At 38.9% G+C, this 24389-nt stretch overlaps 1 protein-coding gene across 1 annotated transcript in view; it reads right to left on the bottom strand.

The window, feature by feature from the left end:
- The window catches only part of LOC126248208 (uncharacterized), a 341739-nt gene that overhangs the window by 9194 nt on the left and 308156 nt on the right, over nt 1-24389 (bottom strand). The window contains exon 21 of the mRNA XM_049949021.1: nt 10118-10264. Coding sequence (XP_049804978.1) covers nt 10118-10264 — 147 coding nt within the window. The remainder of the gene's footprint in view (nt 1-10117; nt 10265-24389) is intronic.

The following is a 24389-nucleotide window of genomic DNA, read 5'->3' as shown; positions in this document are numbered from 1 at the left end:
ATGGGGTGAGGGAATCAATCCTGTCACCTGCCTGAAGTAATTTCGTAATGCTGCACATTACCTAAGCCAAGCAAGGGGGGACAGTGGCTAAGACACTGGACTTCTAATTGTGAGGAGCAAGCATCAAACCTCCATCTTATCACTCTGATTTTGGCTCCCTTAATCACCCGAGATGAATTTTGGGAGGATTTCTCACAGTCAAAAATGGCTCTGAGCACTATGGGACTTAACTTCTGAGGTCATCATTCCCCTAGAACTTAGAACTACTTAAACCTAACTAATCTAAGGACATCACACACATCCATGCCCGAGGCAGGATTCGAACCTGCGACTGTAGTGGTCGCGCGGTTCCAGACTGTAGCGCCTAGAACCGCTCGGCCACACTGGCCGGATTTCTCACAATCAAGGCTAGTTTTAGAACACTGAATTGTGTCAGAAGGTAAGATTTATTTTCTGGAATGCATATAAAAGAAATTAAGAACAGAAGCACTGGCTAGATGATATTTAGACCACAACAGAATATCTGTTGCACATGAAAACACAGAAAACATCCCCACACTATTCACCATATGGTACGCCACCAAATTTTAAAACAAAAATATTCTATGTCAAACAGTTGTATGACACTGAAGGTTAAAAAAACCATATGTTGGATAAGTTATACTGAAAAACACTGAGTAATACAGTATTCTCATACTGTAAAATAAAACATCCATGTTTAACCTTAACAATGCCACTGAACCTGTTTGTAATTACTATATATTCAATTTTAAGGCCTATAACACTGGAGTTTATGTCACAGGAATTTTATTTTATTTTGGACATAATTAAATTTAACACACAACACTTGTATGGTTAACATCCACCATGGGACAGCTCCTACATAGTTAGCCATATGACACAAAACAAATTTGTACAGTAGTTTCAGCTGTGTTGTACTCTGATGAATATCATATTAAGGGAACCATGTAAATAGCATTTATCAAACTACACAAAATAATCACAAAATCTCTCACTTGTCACTATACACAAATATCTTTGTTTGTCATTGTAGCAAACAGTTCGCCATGTTGGGATTGCACATACATTGCCTGCAGCTATCCATGTTGCTTGTTATTCCCACTACATCTGCCCGAGTCTGTTTTGCCTACTGCCATGACTTGCGTGATATTTTTCGTTGGGTACATGGAGTGCACAAAATATAGTCCGTTCATAAATGAATTGTGATTTTCCTCTTGCATTTCATTGGGCGTTTAAAGAAATGGACACCAGTGGCCTACCAGAGATATCAGTTTCAAGGAATCATTCACCTTATCACGCCTAGTGATAAACACTAGCCTTCCGAAAGATCAAATTAATTCAAAGTGGCAGAGATTGAACATTTCCTTTACCACTGGTTACTTTGACAACTGTTCCACAGCAAACATATTTATTAATGTTCTTGGTTGTTACCATTAGTTATCTTTTTCTATCTTCCCAGAAAAAAAATTAAAAGAAATAGTGGAGAGCATACACATAATACTAAGGCCCAAAACAACTCTACAACACAATATCAGCACAGGTAGCAGTCAGATACAGTGGTAGACATGCAGCCTAAGCATATTAACTGTCTTAAGGGTAATGTGGTGGAGTTTAAGACTAGATTAAATAACTTTCTGATGGGTAACTCCTATTTTGCTGAAGAGTACTGTCACAGAAATTAATGTATTAGGTTACACTATGATTAATATTACCAACGTAGCACTGTAACAGTTCACATGTCAAGTCATTTCAGTGTACTGCACTTAAATAAAATTGAAGTCTTTGACTACTTTTCATCTCTCCTCTTTCCGGCATCCATGGAATATGATTCACACAGAGTAATGTAAATTCCTCAACATACAAATTAATGAAGAAAAATAAGGATAATATCAACAGTGGGTACAAAAGTGTTTTCAACATAACCATGTGGCAATGGCAGAGGTAGAGCTGGGCTAGTAACATGAGACGCATGGAAACAGACAACCGACGTGTTTCCACAAGCCTATTAGAAGCTTGTTAGTAAGGAGAGGCAACTGTATCATGTGAGTGTCTGACACCCCAACATTTTCCATTATCAGCTTTGGGTCAGCTCCCATCTAAATGTCACAGTTGTGGGAACCTCATCAAATAAATCTTTTCCCAGATTCACAAGCTTGCTACATCTTTAGAGGGAACTGTCTACCTGTACACAACACGAAATGGAAAAATTGTTAATGTCTGTCAATAATCCCAGCAACAATTCAGCAGTAAATGTTATGACAACTAAGAGTCAATTTTTGCAGTGTCATTTTGTGAAAACTTTTTCTTAAATTTTATTTGTGAAGAAGGTTAATTAAATAATCACATTTTTTAAAAAACATGTCAAAGTATATGGTATGATTTTGCATGCAACTGTAACAAAAACTTCAAAACTTTGTAACATATATTTTGTGGGTTCAGCTTTGCCTCCATTAATGATTTGTATTAATTTGTTTCCTGGTATGTACAGACTGTACTGTACATTATTGTGAATGATAATTCATACACACTGGATTATCCAATAAGCTATTATTCAATATCTATCTGTATAATCCAATGGGGGTGATGAAACAGCACAAGAAGAGACTATCCTGCTTCTTCTCATACCACTCCTGATTTTCACATTACTTTTTTCTTTGCTCAATCTCATTTTATTATTAATAATACATACACAATAGTTACTTCAAATGTCCAGTTTCTCATTTAAGTAGTGATTCTCAAAACTTTATTACTTACTGTTTCGTTTCTCAATTACTGATAATGATAGTATAGTTAGTACACCTGGAAATATTTTATTTACAGAGATATTAGTGATTTAGTAAAAATGCAAACCACGTGAAGCTGAATTTTTTGGTGAGCAAAGAGTGATTTGTTTCTAGATTGGTAATGCTCATTTGAAAGCTCTCATTACCCTATTTTTAGTATATATTTTACTCTTTCCAAAAATTTTATATTTCAGAAGTTATTCCTATACAAAATTTTTGTATTCTACATTGTTTCAATCTTAAAACATAATTATTTCCAAAATTCAGTGCCACTGTTTTATAGAGCTGATTTTTGTGTTTCCAAAAATGCAAATTTTCACTAAAGTAACTGGTTTGTTTGTTAATTATTCCAAGTACAAAATTTTACTATCTTAAAACATTTTCGTGGGCCTCTGGAATCCTCATATACACCAAAATCACAGTCATAAAATAGTATCTATTATCTTTGCCATTTCTAGTTATATTGCTATTAGTTATTTAAATTTATGTCACTGCCTATTGCATCTTTGTTTCTTTCAACTTTGTTGATTATTATAAAATTGCAGTTTTCCATATTACACGTGTTTATAAATAGGATTGATGCACAAAGCCTTATCAGTCAGGTCAAAGTGAAATCACGAACAGCCTGTGTGTCATACAATTTTCAGTACATTTTATATTATGTAATCAATATGCACAGGAAAATGTAGCGTCTATTTTTGGCAAAATTTGTGCCTATATTTTTTTTTTTAAATGATTATACGCACAAATTTAAAAGGTTGTCATGAGATATGAATGAAGGCAAACAAAGCCATAGTTTGTTGAAATTAACTGTTAAAAAAAAGTGTTGTTTGGGAACTTCTTGACTAAAAAGTTTGCTTTTGTGAAAACTTGAACGCCTTTTTCTCTTGAAATTGTCTTTGTTTTCTTCGTTTGGGTGTATTTAAGCTTTCAAAAATGACTGTTCTGTTGAAAAATGACTGTTCTGTTGAAAAATAGCAGCATTTTCCTGCTGTTTGCTGATGCATCTCCAGTTTAAGGTGTTTCTGGACATTATTTGTCTTTTCCAACTTAAGCCATTGATTTTCAACTCTATTAACCTATTAATTTCGACCTATGGTGGGCATTCAGTGTAAGAGTAGAAATAAATATACGGTAACCCTAATTTAACAGTAGGGGCAGAATTTCAGGAGTCGAAAAACATTTCAGATTTTGCTTTCCAATATCTATAGTGCACAGTGCGGGCACTATAGCCTGTAGTGGCAGATATCCCTGAGCATAAACAAACTATAATTTTGACTGCCAGAGGGGAGAGGAGCAGTGTGTGGAAACAAGCCCTACCTTCCTCTTGCAGGGCACCAGCCTACAGCAGAACTGACACATGGTCACAGGAATTGCCAGTCTCTTATGGGGTTGTAAGAGTCCTTATTGAAATCCGTGATAGACCAGGATTAGTCGCTTCGCTAATTTCCAAATGAGAAGAGAGAGCAATGAGCAATGCACAACACAAAGCAATGGGGAATGCCTACTCCGCAGATTAGCAGAGTTTAGTTAACAATGTAGTTCCGGCCGAACCTCTAATAGTATTTCATGCAACCACAGTTCAAAAAATTCCGCACTTAATTTGCCACATTAAAAGTGTCTGCATTATACCATCTTTTGAGCTTTAGTTAACAAAGAAATGCACTTGTTTCTTTGTTATAAAATGCTAGGTCTTACAGCTGAGTATCACATTGCATACATGGTGTGTACCTAAAAGAGACCATTCCACTGCTCACAACTGCCATGGCATCTCTGCATTGAGCGCACTGATATGTTGTTGCATTTGTACACTTTTTATCTTGCAAACAGATTCTTACACACATTATACTTATATGCAGAAAATAAAGATATTTCAGAACTATCTCTGATAAAATAGTTCATATGGATACAGTTCACTATAAAATAATATCTATTAATTTTGCTTTTTCACATTGTGAGGCAGAATTTACATCTACTTCACATTTATCGCAAAATGTTATTTTTCCAGTCCCTAGTAATCATTATCTAATAGTAAAATTGTATCATGTAGTTGTGTCAGCTAGTACTGAACTGTTAAAATGACAAGCCACTATGTTTTTCATTTGTGTAAATTAATGTGTTAATCTGCCACTGGTGAATTTTGTGAGCATTTGTTAATGAGTGTAACTTACCGATCTGTGTCTAATATTGTGGCTCCTTCAAGTTTCAAAGCTAATCATAATAGGGAACATTACATGTCAACAAATATGAAGAGATAGAAAATCATTTGCTGCAGTATTGTGTATTTTCTTTAACCAATATCCCTGAAGCCCAGTAAAAGCAGGATGATTTTAGGAAACTGGTTATGAGACATCTGAGGCAGAGTTCCAGGCCAGTAAGCTTACAACTTGCACACTACTGTTTCAGCAGTAGTCCCTTCAGAAGACACTAACATACCACAATATTCACTGCACTGGAAAACATTCACTGAACTGGAAAACAGCAATAAAATGTCTCCACAGTAATTATGCAATGTTTCTTGCAGTCATTTGGCATACTGATGGGTTGCAATTTTCAAAAAGTAGTTCTCCAATGCCTATGTTGGCTTATAAAAAATACAGGCATCAGATACGCTTTTTTGCGTGCCCAAGGTACAGTACATCCCGCATTACTGTGTTTTCTCACATAGTATGTCCAGTTTTGGAAGTCCCAGCCCCAACTGTATTAAACACATTTTAAAACAACTCATTTATATGGTCTCTCTCCCAACCTAGCATGTTCAAATTTGGTTGTATCAATACCATTTGGCTGCTGCAACTTTAGCCACCAAGAATTCTGGGAGTGGGATGTTTGCAGATACGGGATGAAGAAATGTGTGGGGAGACAGTGCTTTTAAGTGCCAGCAACTTTGCACATCATATGGATCATTTGTTATGGAACAAATTATGTGTGGAAGTAGTTTGTATACATTGGCAGTAACTATGACTACTTCCAACTTCTGTAGCATCCAAACATAAATGGAATATTTACTAGTGTATAAATCAGTTGCTACTGTTCTCTGATCTTGTTCAGATCATGGAAATGGCAAACAAAAACAAGTGTAAGAAGGTCAGTTTCCAGAAATGGAAAACATGCTACTGAAGTGGACAACACAAGCTTTTGTTTTGAATATTACAACTGATAGTATTGCAGTTTGTGCTAAGGCAAGCTATTTGGCACAAAAGTTTTGACTCACAAACTTCAAAGCATTTAACAGCTGAATTGAAAGGTTTAAGAACCGACAAAATTTAGTGCATAAATGTGTTCGAGGTGAGGCTGGAGGCATAAACACTGATACTGTTCAGTCACGGAAAAATACTCTTCAGTTAATCATATAAAGGTACAGACCCAATGATTTTTTTTAATGCAGATGAAACGGGCTTATTTTGTCACCTTATGCCTGACAAAAATCTTGAGCTCACAGGAGAGAAATGCCATGGCATAAAGAGAAGCTAAACTGTCTCATTATGTTGTAATGAAAGTGGAACACTAAAGTAGGGATCACTAATAACTATATAGGCAAACAGTCCACGATGCTCTAAAAATGTGCAGACATTTCCATGTAAATATATGTCTAATGCAAAAGCAAGGGTAAGAACAATTATGTATATTTGAACAATTCTTGCATGCCTGGGATGCAAGGTTGGATGTCATAAATAGGAAAATCATCCTGTTTATTGACCAGTGTGCAGTGCATCCCAACTCCACAAGCTACCTCCAGCCACTGAACCAAGGCTTTACACAACATATAAAACAAAAATACAGGATGATTCTAGTACAGGAAATGCAGGCCTGTCTTCATACTGCAATAAGAAAGGTAATGATCTTGGCCCTACAATTTTTGTAAGAGGTGCTTGGGATTCCATATGAGCAAGAACAATCTCAAACTGCTTCAAGAAGGCCGCCTTTCATCAGGCTAAGAATTATAGAGTGAATGTGGGGCTTCTGAGCTTTGTTGTTTAGTATAAGAAGCACATTGTAAATAACTAATATCATAAATTTCTATGTGGATGTCATGGCAGAAAACAAACGAATTGCAGCGGAACAATGACAGCAAATAAAGATGTACAATACACCAACAGTTTGTTGAAATGACAACCCCTATTCTATTAACAGCAGTGATGCACTAATGGACAGATGCTAAATGAAAGATGTTCATTTATACCGAGAAATGGTACAGAAACTAAATTTTAGCATATTTTTGCTTTTCTACACAACATGCCACAATCATATTTTGGATGCTGGAGGCTACACGTTCTTGCATAACATAACTTTCTGCATTCCAATTGGCTGTTGGCAGAAGTGTACACATCTGACACATTGGACTTAGCCAATGTCACCATATTTGACACATTTTTGCCTCTTGTATACTAACACACAATTTTGAGTTTCTCAATGTGGTTCTGAATGTGTTCTTGAAAAGGCACATTTTGAAGTATAATATAATGAGACAGCGTGTAAGGAAGAGTAGTGTTGAAGAGATCACATATTACCCCAAATATGGCAGCCTTAATTCCGCATTTCCAATGACAAAAAAATCAAATAATTACCAAATTAGGTATTTTTAGACAGTTCGTTTTCCTGCTTATGATGTCCAAAATCTGTGGTCCCTTCAAAAATGTGCTAACAAGATTCCATTGTACTTCCTTTCAGGTACCAATACAATTCGATGTTTGAATGCTCTTACTTGAGATCATATATTTGAAGAAATGAGCTCGTTATCTTATATGAGCTCCAGTGCATTTTTGGTTTTGAAAAGCACCCCTAATATGGTACTGGAAATTAAAAACTGAACTAAAATAATTAAAACAGACACAATATTACCTCCTTCATAAAAAAAATGAAGAGAGACTATTTCCTGTTAAATGGTCTGCTTATGAATGTTACTTTGTGTGTTCTTGGAGTCTGAGATATTGAGACAGAAATAAGAACAGAAAACAATGACTAAGGCCTTAGTAGTACTGTATCAAAAGTTTTTCATGCACAGCTAAATTTATACAGTCAGTAATCTGGAATCTCCAACGGATGAATTAAATATCAGCTTGCCATCCTATTGCTTTCTTTTAGCTGATTTATGTACATAAGGGGAAAATTTACACCCTACACATCTCTCATTAAAGCTGCAGAAGAGGCAGGATAATCACACCATGCACACCAAGTTTTCTATTAAAGAGCTGGCCACCTTTAATAAATACTTCTATTGGTCCCAGTGAAAGTTCCTTGCAAACAATCTTACTGACACCTACTTTTATGAGTCACACTTCAAGAAAAAGTTTGCATCTAAGGAATCATTATGAAATAAATTAAAAACCATTTCTGAGGAAATTCATAATGTATTCAAGTTTCTACTAATAAAGTGTGGTCTCAGTCGGAACAAATCACCACATGTGCAGCTGGATAATTTTCTGGTGAGCTCATTACACATCTAGCTCACTGAAACGATAAGAGTTCGGGCTCAAAATGTCTTCCTTAAATTACATATCAGTAAATCTTGAAAATTGCCAAAATATTTCTTCAGGAAAAAAAATGATAAATACATAAAGACAAGTAGACTCAACTTTGCAAAACCAGTGCAATGAAGGGATATGGTGTCCTGAATTTTCACGCTCTCCATGCTGTGTACATCATACAATCTGACAATGCAGATACTTTGTTGCCATCAAATTCAAGCACACAAAAATCATCACATTCTATTGTACATTGAATTGTCAAATTGAATACCCATGATATTTTTGTTAATTATGGTCATTAAATGAACAAAAATTAATGTTCATCGGAGCTTATCAAAAATCACAGTGCTAAAGACTATTATGATATTAAACTTGCTGATGTATGATGATCCTGTTTGTGTGTGGCTATTGATTCTGGATTTACAATCATGGGTTAATGTCAAACTGAGAAATGTTTTAATTAAAGGCTGAGTATTATGTATTTTTAATGGAAGGAAATGAACACAATATTGCTAGAGAGATCAGCCTGACAATAACGATTTATGAAAAGCACAGAAATCTAAATCAAGATAACCAAACAAAAATGTGATTTCATCTCCAGAATATAGCTGAAGCATAAGGATGAAACTGAAGAAAGGAACAAATTGAAGAAGGAAATTGTTACAGGTATAACACATTTACAGTAAGGAGCAAGAAATGACAGTGGAGAATATACAAGGAGATGGAGAGGCAGTATGTGTCATTTTCAAATGAAGGCTGACATGCAATACACAAGGAACATCCCGAACATCCCAGGCTCTCAACTCAAAGAAACAAGTGTTTGTAAAACAGGCACAGGACCACCCATTTCTACCAAAACTGTTAGTAATAACTCATCATTACAGAAAATCTGCAATACAATAATATCTCATTGGTTTTCTTGCTGCATCAATCCTCAGTCTGTTTGATATACACAGCAGCAGGTAGCCTCCGGATGACTGATATGTAAATGAAGGTTTTCACGGGATGTCAATGCAATAAAATCTTCTTCGGCTTCTTGCCAAGTCAACCTGCAATGGACACACTGATACAGAAAGGAACCCAAGAAGAGTCGTGCTTGGGTAGCTCAGTTGGTAGAGCACTTGTCCGCGAAAGGCAAAGGTCCCAAGTTCCGAGTCTCAGTCCAGCACACATTTTTCATTTGCCGGGAAGTTTCAAATCAGTGCCTGCTCTGCTGCAGAGTGAAAATTTCATTCTGAACCCACGAATATCTTACTGCAATGACACACAATGAGACCCTTCATTTGCATACACAGAAACTTTGTAAATTAAAACATACAAGCAAATGCTGCAATTGCATTGCCTTGTTTAAATAGCAGGATTACAGGGAACATACAGCACTTTACACAAGTCTGAAGCTGAGAGAATATTAAAGAACCTGATTAGAAATTCAAGTAGTGGCATGTTTCACAGCACTACTACTTCTGACCAAAATCTTAACAGCTCTCCACTGCAGTCCATTTTCTTTAAGAAAGTGGTTCACCACACCTCTCGAATTTGAGCTTTATTTTTCCTTTAGTACTCATCTACATCTGAAACTGCCATATTCACACATTTCCCACTCAATAACTGCAAGTTCTTATGCAATGATAAGGTTAAAGAAGTACCACTAAATTACTCAAGCAATTAGATTACTGTAAGAATCACAAGGCTATGCAAAAGAACAAAATCTTCTCCCCTCTCCTTTCCTTACATCCTCCACCATATCTAACTTACATGAATGGCACACATTGTTACAATCATCCTTAGGAAAAAATAAATCACAAATACCTTCAAAACCCTTCAAAACAATAGACAGAAATGTACCTTGTCTTCTAGCTCTTTCCCGCTCCTCTTCTTCACTACGAAAAAGGCCAAATTCACGGCGCAAACGCGCTGTTAAATTTTCTCGCTCTCTCTCCACTAAAGTGGGAGCACAATTCCATCTCATGTAGTTTACATCATCAGATATTCCTGCAAGAATGACACAGTGAAAATTACCTGTTGTATACCTACAACTCACTGAAAAATGTTGTTGCATTCACAGCTTCAAGAAATCTTCTCTAATTACATAATATGGTATTATTTTTCATAGAGAGAGAGAGAGAGAGAGAGAGAGAGAGAGATTCCATAGGAAATTAATAATGATAAATTACAGACATGCTACTCTATCTTTCCCGTGGACTCATAAAGCTTCAACAAAGACGCATAAATGTGGAAACATAAATAATGTACAAGAGTTTCAAATTCAGTTCTAATTCTCAAATCACTGAGACACTGGGAAGAAGTAAAAAGGAAGTTTGGGTTTAACACATGGCCAATGATATAACTAAAACATTACCCATCTCAGTGAGAGAAATTAGTCTATTAATGAGGAGGATCTACCAATTTTAAGTCAATAAACAATGAGCTGCCAAAGTTACTGCTACAATAAAATGGCACAGAGTAATTTTTTTCTGTATTCCAACTAAAACAAAACTGTCACACACAAATAATACAGCTACTCACCACATATTTAGTCATACATAAGATAAAGAAATTGTATAGATTGGTCACCACTTGTGCATGGAGACCTCAGTCAGCAAGAACTTTGCTCATCAAAGGCCGCGTTCTAAGTTTAAGTTGTTAACTGGCACATAGTTTTAATCTGATACAATGTATGAAAATTACACATAGTACAGCACAGAGTAAAAGTTTCATTGTGCAAAGATAAATAAGCTGGCAATAGCAAAAATATTAAACTATAATCTGAGAAAATAAATTAAAGAATGTAGTATGATAACTTGGCTCAATGTCTCTGATGAGTTTGGAAAGCAGTAGAGAGGTACTAACAGACAAATTTGTGCCAGGTCACAAGGAGTGTCTGGGTAGCACAGCAGGTATGAGCATCGCCTGTAAAATCCCCGGATACAAGTGTAATTTCTTGTCAAGCATCCAAGAGGACCCACAGGAAGGACAGAGAGCTAGAGTGTGACGACTCATCAACAATTAGGTCATTAGAGACAGAGCGCAAACCTGGATTGGTAAAAGTAGGGAGCACACTCGCCATGCCTTTTAAAAGGAACAATCCCAGTATTTGCCTTAAGTTATGGAATTGAAGAAAGCCTAGTCTAAATTTGGATTGCTGGGTGGGGATTTGCACTGCCATCCTTGCTCCTTAGCACCCAGAAGAAATCTATTGAAAAACTAGGATAGCCTTCTTAATAAAGGTTCAGCATTTTTCTATCAGGCACTCTCACTCAGCACTATGATTTTGTTAACCTTTTCCTTCTGTCACCACAGTTGTTTTCTTTTAGGACAAGTATAAAATTTCCCTGCTTGGCACTGATATGTCATTGAGGTCAGTTAAAATGTTTTTATTGTGTCGGTTCAAAAATGTTCAAATGTGTGTGAATTCCCAAGGAACCAAACTGCTGAGGTCATTGGTCCCTAGACTTACACACTACTAAAACTAACTTATGCTAACAACAACAACAACAACAACAACACACACACACACACACACACACACACACACACACACACACACACGAGGGAGGACTTGAACCTACGGCGGGAGGGGCCACACAATCTGTGAAACGGCGCTTCCAACTGCGTGGCCCCTCCACGTGACTATTTTGTTCGTATATGACCTACAACTATGTAAGTCAAGAATAAGCTAGACAATCTTAATATTTTTGTTTAGAAAGCTTTTGAATGTATCAAGGGCATTCAAAAAGAAATAAGCCAGAGGCTCTAAAATGAAAACTGATAAGGGACTGCAAAGTCATTTGTGTACGGAAGCAGGTGTGATCCCTACAAGAGCGTTAAGTTTCCAAACTTGACACTAGAGGAATACAGGCGCACACAGTGAGCATTTGCACAAACCTACCGTCCTTTTCTGGCATAGCAAATTGGAACTATTCCATCTGTAATAATGCATTTAGTTTTATTGGGAATCAATTTAATTAAAACTTATTATGTAACAAGAAAAACATAGTGACATAATTTCTGGGCATGTTGACACGATAAGATATTAAGACTGGCAGTTCAGCTTCTACACAACATACACCAAATTCTGTGAAATTAGTTTGTTTATGCATTAATTAACAATAAAGTTCATAATTAGCCAAATTATAAATCACCCTTTTACCCCAGTGCTTATTAAATTCTTATCTTTGCCACTGTACTTTTATTAATCTGATTTTTATGCTGCAGGTGACATACTTTATTATTTGATTTAGTCAATAAGTAAGAATTTAGCATAATTTACAGTGTATTTCAATATGGTGTATGTACTCGGAAGTAAGGTATTTCCAATGTGGATGCACAAAGTACTTCGCTCAACTTTTCTGAATTTCTAGATTACTGCAGTTCTTACAAAACAAAATTTAATCAATACTTATAATACATCCTAAATAGCAAAATTTAACCTAGCTGTTTTTCAATGACTGCACAGTTTCTGAAATAAAAACTTGTTCATCCACCAGTCTTTAGATGGATGTCACTCAATGTCATCAGTCCATGTCCAGTTTGTTGATGACAATACATGCACCTGCACTGCGAAAACTAAGCAATGTTGATATTTAAAAAGTTTCTAGTGATTTTTGTAACTCATACTCTGATTAAAACTAACTTTGTAATTGACAGTTGCAGTGGCCAGGAGGAGGGGGGGGGGGGGGTGTTTGGCAATGTTGCCGGAGTGCAGCCAGTCACACTTCACAAGGCGCTGCACATATCTACAAATCAAGCAACACAGTACGCACTTGGCACTTGAGAAACAACTACGACTGGATGGCAGCTGGCCCCTACCACTCTACTTGCTGAAATGTCAATCACAAAACTAATTTTAATCAGAGTACAATTAATATTTTGACTGAACTCTCTCTTGGTTGGTAGGAGACCTTAAGTGAAGATGAGCTTTCATTAAGAGTGGTGATTTTTAATTAATGAGTGAATTAAGTGAACTGTTGCAGTGTACTTTTCTCTGGCAGATTTCTGTGAGCCAGTACTGTACATGAACTATGACATTTATGTAAACATGGACAGTGTTTGCCCGATTTGATTACTTGGTTTAGGAACTTGATTACTGACAGTGCTTCATTAATGTGTGTTGTGATGATTTTGTAATTTATACGAGCGGTTCTGCCACTGAACTCTATAGTTATTTGTGGCTGCCAACCTGATTTTATGCACTAGTATTTTCACAAAGTACGAAAATTGGTCATTGTCCATACAGTGTAACTTTGAGGCTAACAAAATATGTGTAAAAGTGCAGCCTACATTGTGGTGTTGAATACATTTTTAAGAAAACACCATCAAATAATGAATAATATTTTCTGCTTCAAGTCAACAGACAGATGTGCTACCGTGGAGGTGAAGGAAACTATGAAAAGCAGATTGTTGCTTTACACCATGCAGTAAGTAGTGAAGAAAACAGAGGAATGGATGCTTCAAAAGAAGAGCATAGGGATTTAAATGCATTTCCTTACAGCAAAAGGAGTGCTGAGAATGGGAATTCAATGAAAAATGGCACACTCCTAACATTCAATTCAATCTCTGGGGCAATGGCTGCCACCATAACTTGCTGGACAATAGTATCAGTAATGGTGTGGCATTTCAGATGATGCGTGATTGGGCAACGACATTTGTCCTTTCTTGAATTGCTTGTGTGATACCTTCACACTTGTAATGGATGTGTAATGCTCTTCATAGAATTGTGCCATTTTTAATGAATTTCAGTTCCCTTCAGTTCTTCCACTTTCAGGAAACGCACTACACTTCTTTTGAAGCCTTCATGCCACTGTCTTCAGCACAACTGAGTGCAATCAATGGCAGATGTGTGCACATGCTCACTTTGTCATCACATGGGCATGGGCCCATGTCCCTCTAGTGGAGAGTTTGGGGCTTCAGTGCTTTCTTCCATAGGCATTCACATTATGAACCTTCAGCGGCTTTCATTTTACAGCCTCCAGCTCATTTTTTTGTGAATGCCCTTATAGTCGTGTTGTATCTGATCTTTTTAAATGGATGTGGCAAAATATCACAGTGCTATAATTTTGAAATTATAATGAAAAGGAAAGATTACAACTCACCATACAGCGGAGATGCTGAGCTGCAGACAGGCACCACAAAAAAGACTGCTAGACAAGTAAGCTTTCATCCAAATGACCCTCTTCTGAATTACAAAAAAGCAGGCACATGCACGCGTGCGACCCCCCCCCCCCACACACACACACACACAAACGCAACTAACATACGACCACTGTCTGTGGCTGCCCAGACCAGATTATGGCCTCCGCAGCCAGAGACAGTGATCACCTATGTGTGAGCTGCATTTGCGTAAATGTATGTGTGTGTGTGTTTTTTGTCTAATTCAGACGAGGGCCTTTTGGTCAGAAGCTTACTTGTCTAGCAGTCTTTTTGTTGTGCCTGTCTGTGACTAAACATCTCAATTATATGAGTAGTAGCAATCTATCAAATGGTTCAAATGGCTCCGAGTACTATGGGACTTAACATCTATGGTCATCAGTCCCCTAGAACTTAGAACTACTTAAACCTAACTAACCTAAGGACATCACACAACACCCAGTCATCACAAGGCAGAGAAAATCCCTGACCCCACCGGGAATCGAACCCGGGAACCCGGGCGTGGGAAGCGAGAACGCTACCGCACGACCACGAGATGCGGACAGCAATCTATCCTTTTCATTCCAATGTCGTTATTCCATCCTGGATTTACCACTGTTTGGTATAATTCTGTTTGCTTTGGACAGTTTATGGCTCACAAATTCATCGAAAGTTGGTGAAGGTTTATGATTCTGCTATTTCATTTTCAGCAGTTAAGAAATGGGCAGCTGATTTCACAATTATTTGTAACTTTCTTGAAAATAATCCACTTGGTGGACATGCGGCAACTGCAACTGCAGCTGGAAATATCAAGAAAGTATACAATACTGTACTAAATGATCAGTGAATAAAGGTATATGAAACTCTTCATCTCACAGGCACATCAAAAGCAAAGAGTGTGATTTATATAAAGAATTAAATGTGAGAAAACTATACGCAAGATGGCTGCTGAATTTGTTGAATACTGAACAGAGCAAACATGAAATGACGATTTTAGTTCTTTAGAAATAAATCCAACTCTTTTTGGGTACCAAATAAAAACTATGTGGGCTCAAACCACCCCACACAAGAAACAAAAAAGCACTCAAAGGCAATGAGTGAAGCCAGTGTTAGCTAAGATGAAAATGCGATTTTGCTAACTGATTACCTTCTGAACGGTAAAATAACAGCTGATCAATACTGGACTATCAAAAGAAGGAAAGAATCGCTATTCATCAAGACAAAAGAAGCTAGTGACAGGAAATTATTCGGAATTCCTCAATTGGGTAGGTAGATTAGAGAAGTTAAAAAGAGAAATGGATACGTTGAAGTTACATATAGTGGGAGTTAGTGGAGTGTGATGGCAGGAATAACAGGACTTCTGATCAGATTAGTACAGTATTATCAAAACAAAATGAAATAGGGGTAATGCAGGAATATGTCTAATAATGAATGAGAAAATACAAATAAGCTACTATGAACAACACAGTGAACATATTACCATGGCTAGTATGGATACACCAGTCAACACCCACCATAACAGTATAAGTTTATATCCATACTTGCTTTGCAGATGACGGACAGATTCTCACACACACACACACACACACACACACACACACACACACACACACACCCCTGTGCCCTTACATGGTGCCTGCTGGATGAAAAAGAGGCCTTACCTTCAGTCCCACACCCAAGTTTAACCATACTGGACTTATCAAAGACCCACTCTCCTTTCCATGATCTATACAGACGAAACACTTCTTTTCCACCAATCCCTCCAACCAGAGCTAACCTAATTTCAACACTGAACCTTAACTCTCCCAGTTAATACCTCCACCCAACTGTAACCATCCCACTCTGCCACCTAACCACCCCCTGGTTATCATCCAGGAATTCCTTATCCCCAACTTTGTCTCACCATCACCACCATTCCCCATATCCCTTCCTAAGAACACTAACCCTTTGACAGAAGAAAGGGCAGCCATGCACATGTAACCTCCAATCTCTACTGAAATCCATAAGCAGTTTCCAGAACCTCTGCTCCGAGTCCATCTCCCGCAACACCCACCCTCTACTTGCTCCCTAAAATCTGTGAACCCCACAATCTCGGACGCCCCGTTGTAGCTGACTATTGTGCTCCCACTGAATGAATTTCTGCTCTTGTTGAACAGCACATCCAACCAACTGCCCAAAATCTAGCCTCCTACATCAAAGATATTAACCACCCCTTTACCTCCTGGACCCCTACTTGTCACTATTAATGCCATGTCCCCATACACTGGCATCCCTCATGCCTCTGGTCTTGTCGCTATCAACCTGTTTATGGGCAATCTACAGGTAACTTTCCTAGCCTAGCCAAGCCAAGCCAAGCCAAGCCTAGCCTAGCCTAGCCTAGCCTACCGTATTTACTCGAATCTAAGCCGCACTTTTTTTTCGGTTTTTGTAATGCAAAACACCGCCTGCGGCTTAGAATCGAGTGCAACGCAAGCGGAAGTTCTGAAAAATGGTGGGTGCCGCCACAACTTACTTCTGCCGTTGAATATATGTAGCGCTACACAGGAATGCTTTGTAGGCACAAAGATAAATACTAGCACCATATCCTCTGCGTCAGTAAATTAAAAAAAAAAGATGGAAGACGAGCTTTTTTTCTCCGTCCCGAGTTTCGACCCCTGCATTTTCATACATTATCCAACGAAGTAAATACAAATTCCGTATTGTTCATCTTTGAATGTAGCAGCATTTCAATGTACTATGAAAATCCGACTGGCAAGACTTGTTTGGGATGTTTGTCAATATGGCCAACTCTACATTCTGCATTTCTTCCTATCTGTGAGAAGAGATGGTTGTTAATAGGAACTTTTATAAATTGTGAATCACATGCAGTATTCTCATCACCATAAGAATAATACGAATATAAACCTTTTGCCATGTATTGTTTCATGTTTGCTGCTATCTCATTTAAATCCTATCTGCCTAATAAACTACGAAACTAGAGTGAGACAACAGCAAACGCGGAAGAATATACATACCATGTCATGTTTATATTCGTATTATTCTTATGCTTAATAGTGATACAGTCAGAAATGAAGCACGGCAATTGACTAGATTTTTAAATCTAAGATGACTCTAATTTCTGTGTAGAATGTAATGTACTAAAGAGGCGCCTGCAAATATTTTCAAACGGAGAAAAAATTTCGCTCAACTCTCGTTCAGAACATCTATCATACGCAGTCTATTATTTGGTTCTTGTTGATCATTAGCAAAGAAAGCAGCAGTGTAAGTAACAACAAATAGCAGTTTCTTGCCATTGCTAATGAGACGATTCCTATCTTTTTTTTTTTAAAGCGGCGGCAGCGCGCACAACAGCAAACCATGCCGCGTGCGGCAACAGGCCGTAAACACGCACTATCAGAATGCGGCAAACAGTGCACGACACAGTACAGTAATGCATTTTCAGCTTAGAGTGACGTAAACACCCATAACAAAGAAAACTGCGCTTATCAGATCAAAGAAAAATAAGCAATCAATTCAAACCAAACTAAGCACGTGGAAAAGGAAGGGTACCCGTATAAATACGGATGGAGCGCCTGACGCATATCAATGGCTACCTGGTAAAGCTTAACTGCTAAGCTTATGACTCGAATCAAACTACTGTAGCTGTATAGTCATTCATTCGACCGAAATTGTGTCTCATATTACAATGGACCAACTTTGTTTCGATTTGGAGATGCGGACTATAACTTTTCTCTCCCCTTGAATTTCGAGTCTCAAATTTCAGGTGCGGCTTAGATTCGGGAAATTTTTTTTTTCCTTGATTTCGAGTCTCATTTTTCAGGTGCGGCTTAGATTTGAGTAAATACGGTAACCTAACCTAACCTAACATCCCTTCCTCCTACTCTGGTTCTGGTTCACTGATTGTGTCTTCATGATCTATACTCATAACCAAGACATCTGATCCTCTTTCCTACACAACTTCAACACCTCGTCTCCTACCTGCTTCAACTCAGTCCTCCTCAACCAAACGATCCATTTTCCTGAACATTGACCTCCACCACTCTGATGGTTCCATCCACATCTGTCCACATTAAACCCACTAACCATCAACAACACCTGCATTTTGAAAGCTGCTATCCCTTTCACACCAAAAAATCCCTTCCACATAGCCTAATCACCCATGGATGATGTACCTGCAGTTACAAGAGCTCCCTTGCCCAGTACGCCGACGGTCTCAAGAAGACCTTCGTAGACAAGGACTGCCCCCCAAACCTAATCCACAAACAGATTTCCTATGCCATATCCTCGCACACCTGCAATCCTCCTACCACCCCCAAGTATCAACAACAAAGTAGTGCCCCTCATTACCCAGTACCACCCTGGACTGCAACAGCTGAAGCATATCCTTTGTCAGGGCTTTGACTACCTCTTGTCATGGCCCAAAATCAGGGACATCCTACCCAAGATTTTCCACACACCTCCCGAATGGTGTTCCACTGCCCAACCAACCTACACAACACCCTAGTTCATACCTATGTCACTCCCATTCCCAACCCTTGCCACAGGAATCCTATACCTGTGGTGGACTAAGATGCAAGACTTGCCCAATCCCCCCACCCAGCACCTCCTACTCCCCTCCCGTCACAGGCTTATACTATCCCATCAGAGGCAGGGAGACCTGTGAAAGCAGGCATGTCATATACCAACTCTATCGCAAATACTGCCCAGTTTTTTTATTTCGGAATGACAACCAATCAACTGCCCACCATCATGAATGGTCACAGCCAAACTGTCACCAAGAACAAAGTTCACCAACCAGTGGCCAGCATGCTCAATTTCAATGGCTGCTTCACAACCTGGGTCATCTGGATCCTTCCCTCCACCACCAGTTTCTCTGAGCTATGCAGATGGGAGTTATCCTCTCAACACATCCTTCACTCCCATAATTGTCCCACATTCAATCTTGAATAATTCACTTTCCCCACATCCTCCAACCAACTGTTTCCCCTTCCACCCACACCAAGTTCATATCCCATCACCTTAAGCGTGTACTATTCTTCACTGGTTCTGACAACGGTGCACCCCATCTCCAGCCCGTGTACCTGCCACCCCTGCATCCCTACTCGGCAAACGAACTGCCTCCCTCTAAAGCCATAGCCACCAACCCCCCCCCCAAAAAAAAACACCCTCTCCCTGTCTCCTACCTCTCCCCAACCCACATTACAAGCTTGTCCACCTGCCGAATGCAGCACTGTCACTGTTCATCCAAATGCTGCTGTGTAAGGGCATGTATGTATGTACAGAGTGGTCCATTGATCGTGACCGGGCCAAATATCTCTCGAAATAAGCGTCAAACGAAAAAACTACAAAGAACGAAACTTGTCTACCTTGAAAGGGGAAACCAGATGGTGCTTTGGTTGGCTCGCTAGAGAGCGCTGCCATAGGTCAAACGGATATCAACTGCATTTTTTTAAATAGGAACCCGCATTTTTTTTTTACATATTCGTGTAGTACGTAAAGAAATATGAATGTTTTAGTTGGACCACTTTCTTCGCTTTGTGATAGATGGCGCTGTAATAGTCACAAACATATGGCTCATAATTTTAGATGAACAGTTAGTAACAGGTAGGCTTTTTAAATTAAAATACAGAACGTAAGTACATTTGAACATTTTATTTTGGTTGGTCCAATGTAATACATGTACCTTTGTGAACTTATCATTTCTGAGAAAGCATGCTGTTACAGCGTGATGACCTGTAAATACCACATTAATGCAATAAATGCTCAAAATGATGTCTGTCAACCTCAATGCATTTGGCAATACGTGTAACAACATTCCACTGAAGAGCGAGTAGTTTGCCTTCCACAATGTTCGCACATGTATTGACAATGCACTGACGCATGTTGTCAGGCATTGTCAGTGTATCACGATAGCAAATATCCTTCAACTTTCCCCACAGAAAGAAACATGGGGACATCAGATCCGGTGAATGTGCGGGCCATGGTATGGTGTTTCGACAACCAATCCACCTGTCATGAAATATGCTATTCAATACCGCTTCAACCGCATGCAAGCTATGTGCCGGACACCCATCATGTTGGAAGTACATCGCCATTGTCATTCTTGTGAAACATCTCATAGTAACATCGGTAGAAAATTACGTAGGAAATCAGCATACACTGCACCATTTAGATTGCCATCGATAAAGTGGGGGCCAATTATCCTTCCACCCATAATGTCGCACCACACATTAACCCGCCAAGGTCCTGATGTCCAACTTGTCGAAGCCATCGTGGATTTTCTGTCGCCCAATGGTGCATATTATGCCAGTTTACGTTACCACTGTTGGTGAATGACGCTTCGTCGCTAAATAGAACCCTTGCAAAAAATCTGTCATCGTCCCGTAATTTCTCTTGTGTCCAGTGGCAGAACTGTACACAAACATCAAAGTCGTCACCAAGAAATTTCTGGTGCATAGAAATATGGTACGGGTGCAATCGATGTTGATGTAGCGTTCTCAAGACCAATGATTTGGAGATTCCCGATTCTCGCACAATTTGTCTGCTACTGATGTGCAGATTAGCCGCGACAGCAGCTAAAACACCTACTTGGGCATCATCATTTGTTTCAGGTCGTGGTTGACATTTCACGTGTGGTTGAACACTTCCTGTTTCCTTAAATAACGTAACTATACGGCGAATGGTCCGGACACTTGGATGATGTCGACCAGGATACCGAGCAGCATACATAGCACACGCCCGTTGGGCATTTTGATCACAATAGCCGCACATCAACACGATATCGACCTTTTCCGCAATTGGTAAACGGTCCATTTTAACAGTGGTAATTTATCACAAAGCAAATACCGTCCACACTGGCGGAATGTTACGTCATACCACGTACTTATACATTTGTGATTATTACAGCGCCATCTATCACAAAGCGAAGAAAGTGGTCCAACTAAAACATTCATATTTCTTTACGTACTACATGAATATGTAATAAAAAATGGGGGTTTCTGTTTAAAAAAAAAACGCATTTGATATCTGTTTGACCTATGGCAGCGCCATCTAGTGGGCCAAACATAGCGCCATCTGGTTTCCCCCTTCAAGCTAGAAGAGTTTCGTTCTTTGTAGTTTTGTCATTTGATGCTTATTTTGTGAGATATTTGGCCCGGTCACTATCAATGGACCACCCTGTATATCGGTGTGTGTGTGTGTGTGTGTGTGTGTGTGTGTGTGTGTGCGCGCGTGTGTGTGGTTTTTTTACTCTAGCTCAAGAAAGGATTACTCCGAAAGCTGGAAAGTTTTCTTTCTTTTTGTGTGTGCCTGTCGAAGACTCAATGATCCTGCTTTTTAGTGATTGGTCTCCTTTACTACAAAAACAGTAGATGAAAATGGACTGGAGTAAAGGAATGAAGGGTAAGCAACCCGGCAGAATTTTGCACAGAGCACAATTTAATAACTTCTAATAGTTTGTGTAAGAATTACGAAAGAAAGCTGTATCTCTTGGAAGAGACTAGAGACACCAGAAGGTTTCAGGTAGAAGAAACTGCAGATAGGTTGTAAATTAAGTATATGGGATATGGATAAAGCAAAAAAAAAAAAAAACCCAGATGTTGTTAACGAGTTTCAAAGGGAGCGTTAAGCAACGATCGATCGAAACAAGGGAAAGGAATACAATAACAGCCAAAGGGCGTAGCATCGTGTGATGAAAAAGTGAAGGTAGCAGAGGTTGAAAAAGACCAGACCCAACAAAACCATTGGCCTTGCCACAGTGGTAACACCGGTTACCATCAGATTACTGAAGTTAATCGCTGTTGCAGTGGGCTAACATTTGGGTGGGTGACCATCCAGTCTGCCAAGCACTGTTGGCAAATGGGGTGCACACAGCCCTTGTGAGGAAAACTGAGGAGCTATTTGATTGGAAAGTAGCAGTTCCAGTATTATAAATTGACAAAATGGCTGGGAGAGTGGTGTGCTGCACACGTGCCCCTCCATATTCGCACACAATGACGTCTGTGGGCATGGCGGCCGGTCGGTACTGTTGGGCCTTCATGGCGTATTCGGGTGGAGTAGAGTAGCAGACCCAGTAAAATCCCTGGATAATATATGAAATATTGAACTAAACTGATGAAAGGAGAAAATATAAAGTAGCAGCAAATAAATAAGGCGAAAGTAAATACAAATTTAAAAAATGAGACTGACAGAAAATGCAAAATGGCAAATGAGTAATGGCTAAAGCAAAAATGCAAAGCCTTAGAAGCATGTATTACTATGAGAAAGGGAGATGCCAACTGTAAGAAAGGGAGATGCCAACTGTAAGAAAAGCAAAGCGAGCTTTTCAGGAAAGAGAAGCACCTGTATACCTATTACTGGTATGCTATTAGAGCTCTTAATATTCAAAGGAAAGGCTGAAAGGTGGAAGGAATATACAGACATTCTATTTCAGGAAAACAAACTTGAAGAGAATATTATAGAAATAGAAGAAGTAGTACACGAATATGAGATGAGAGTATGACACTGTGAGGATAATTTGACAGTAGTATGACACTGCGAGACTAATTTGACAGAGTACTCAAAGACCAAGTCGAAAAGGCCCCTCAAGTTGTTGGGCTCGGTAGAGCCAACCATGAGAAATCTATTCCACCTGCTACACAAAATACATGAGAAAGTCAAAAAACTGCTGGACTTGAAGAAGAATATAATAATTACAATTCCAAAGAAGGCAGGGACTACAGGTTTGAATATTACTGAACCATCAGTTTAATAAGTCATGGTTGCAAAATACTGACACAAATTATTTACAGAAGAATGGAAAAATTGGTAGAAACTGATCTCGTGCAAGCCTAGTTTTATCATAGCAGCTAGTTTTATTCTATCAACTTCTTAATACCAAATCTTATTTGTCAACACTGGGCAACTATTTATTAGCTACTTTGCAGTAATAAGGTTAATTAATGGCACAGGGATCCAATTTTCATCCATTCGAGCAACTCTATAAAGAGTTTTTGGACTACTGGCTGGCAGCTCAGACTGTTCCACAACTCTTCAATAACTTGTATAATGAACTGAGAAAAAACCTACAGGAACCTACCACACTTTTTCAGCAAGACGTTACAGAAAGGAGGAGGTTGTGGCAGTGATGCAGACTGGACTTCAATCACAATGAAAACATAACAAAAGAGTTCCTTGCCAGGCTGTGAAGGCCCAAGAGATGTCTACCAGCCACCGTGTCACCCTCGTCCCTGTGGCATTGTGCAGATGCTGTATGGAGGGGGATGTAGTCAGCACACTGCTCTCCTGGACGTTTTACACATTTTCCAGACCATGTAGCTGCTACTACTTGGTCATGCAGCTCCTCAATTGGCATCACGTCACTGAGTGCACCCCCTACCAGTCATCCCACCAAGAAAAATTCACTGTCAGTACTGGGAATCAAACCAGGTCCTCTGCATGGTACCCTTCTACACTGATCGCTCAGCTACTGAGGTGGACATGAGACTACTCTGCATAAATGATTTAAAAAAAAGGGAGAGACAGAGAGAGAGAAGTGTTCAGGAACCACAGGAGGAAACATCAGTGAGCTGCCATTACCAAGATCTACGTATAATCTATTGGCAGATGTGGTCTGTTGAATACTCCACAGCAATTCTTGGTGACAATGCTGAAATGTATTATTCATGCTCAATATCCATTAAAAGAAGTAAATGTTAGATATAAGTTTTCCATCGAATATCAAACAGGCCATCATCACAAATGGATTCAGTTTGCAATGACAACACGAAAGGAAACATTTACCCAACTGAAGGCAATATCGAATAACGAGTCCACTCTCAAACTGCATCATAAACAACTGCCAGTGAAGGCTTCCACGGTCATTGTCTGTCAATAAAATTCTTCTGGATATCTGACCGCATTATCAAAATGTAAACATCTCCAACATTTTGGCTATTGTAGCAAATGCTCTTCCTCAGGGTGCTGAGCTGACAGTCAGGAGGGCCATTTGCAA

This window comes from Schistocerca nitens, chromosome 3 (genome assembly GCF_023898315.1).
Source record: "Schistocerca nitens isolate TAMUIC-IGC-003100 chromosome 3, iqSchNite1.1, whole genome shotgun sequence".
In the NCBI taxonomy this organism is placed as follows: domain Eukaryota; kingdom Metazoa; phylum Arthropoda; class Insecta; order Orthoptera; family Acrididae; genus Schistocerca; species Schistocerca nitens.
Note: the sequence above shows the minus strand (reverse complement) of the source record. Positions and strands in the feature narration are given on the sequence as shown.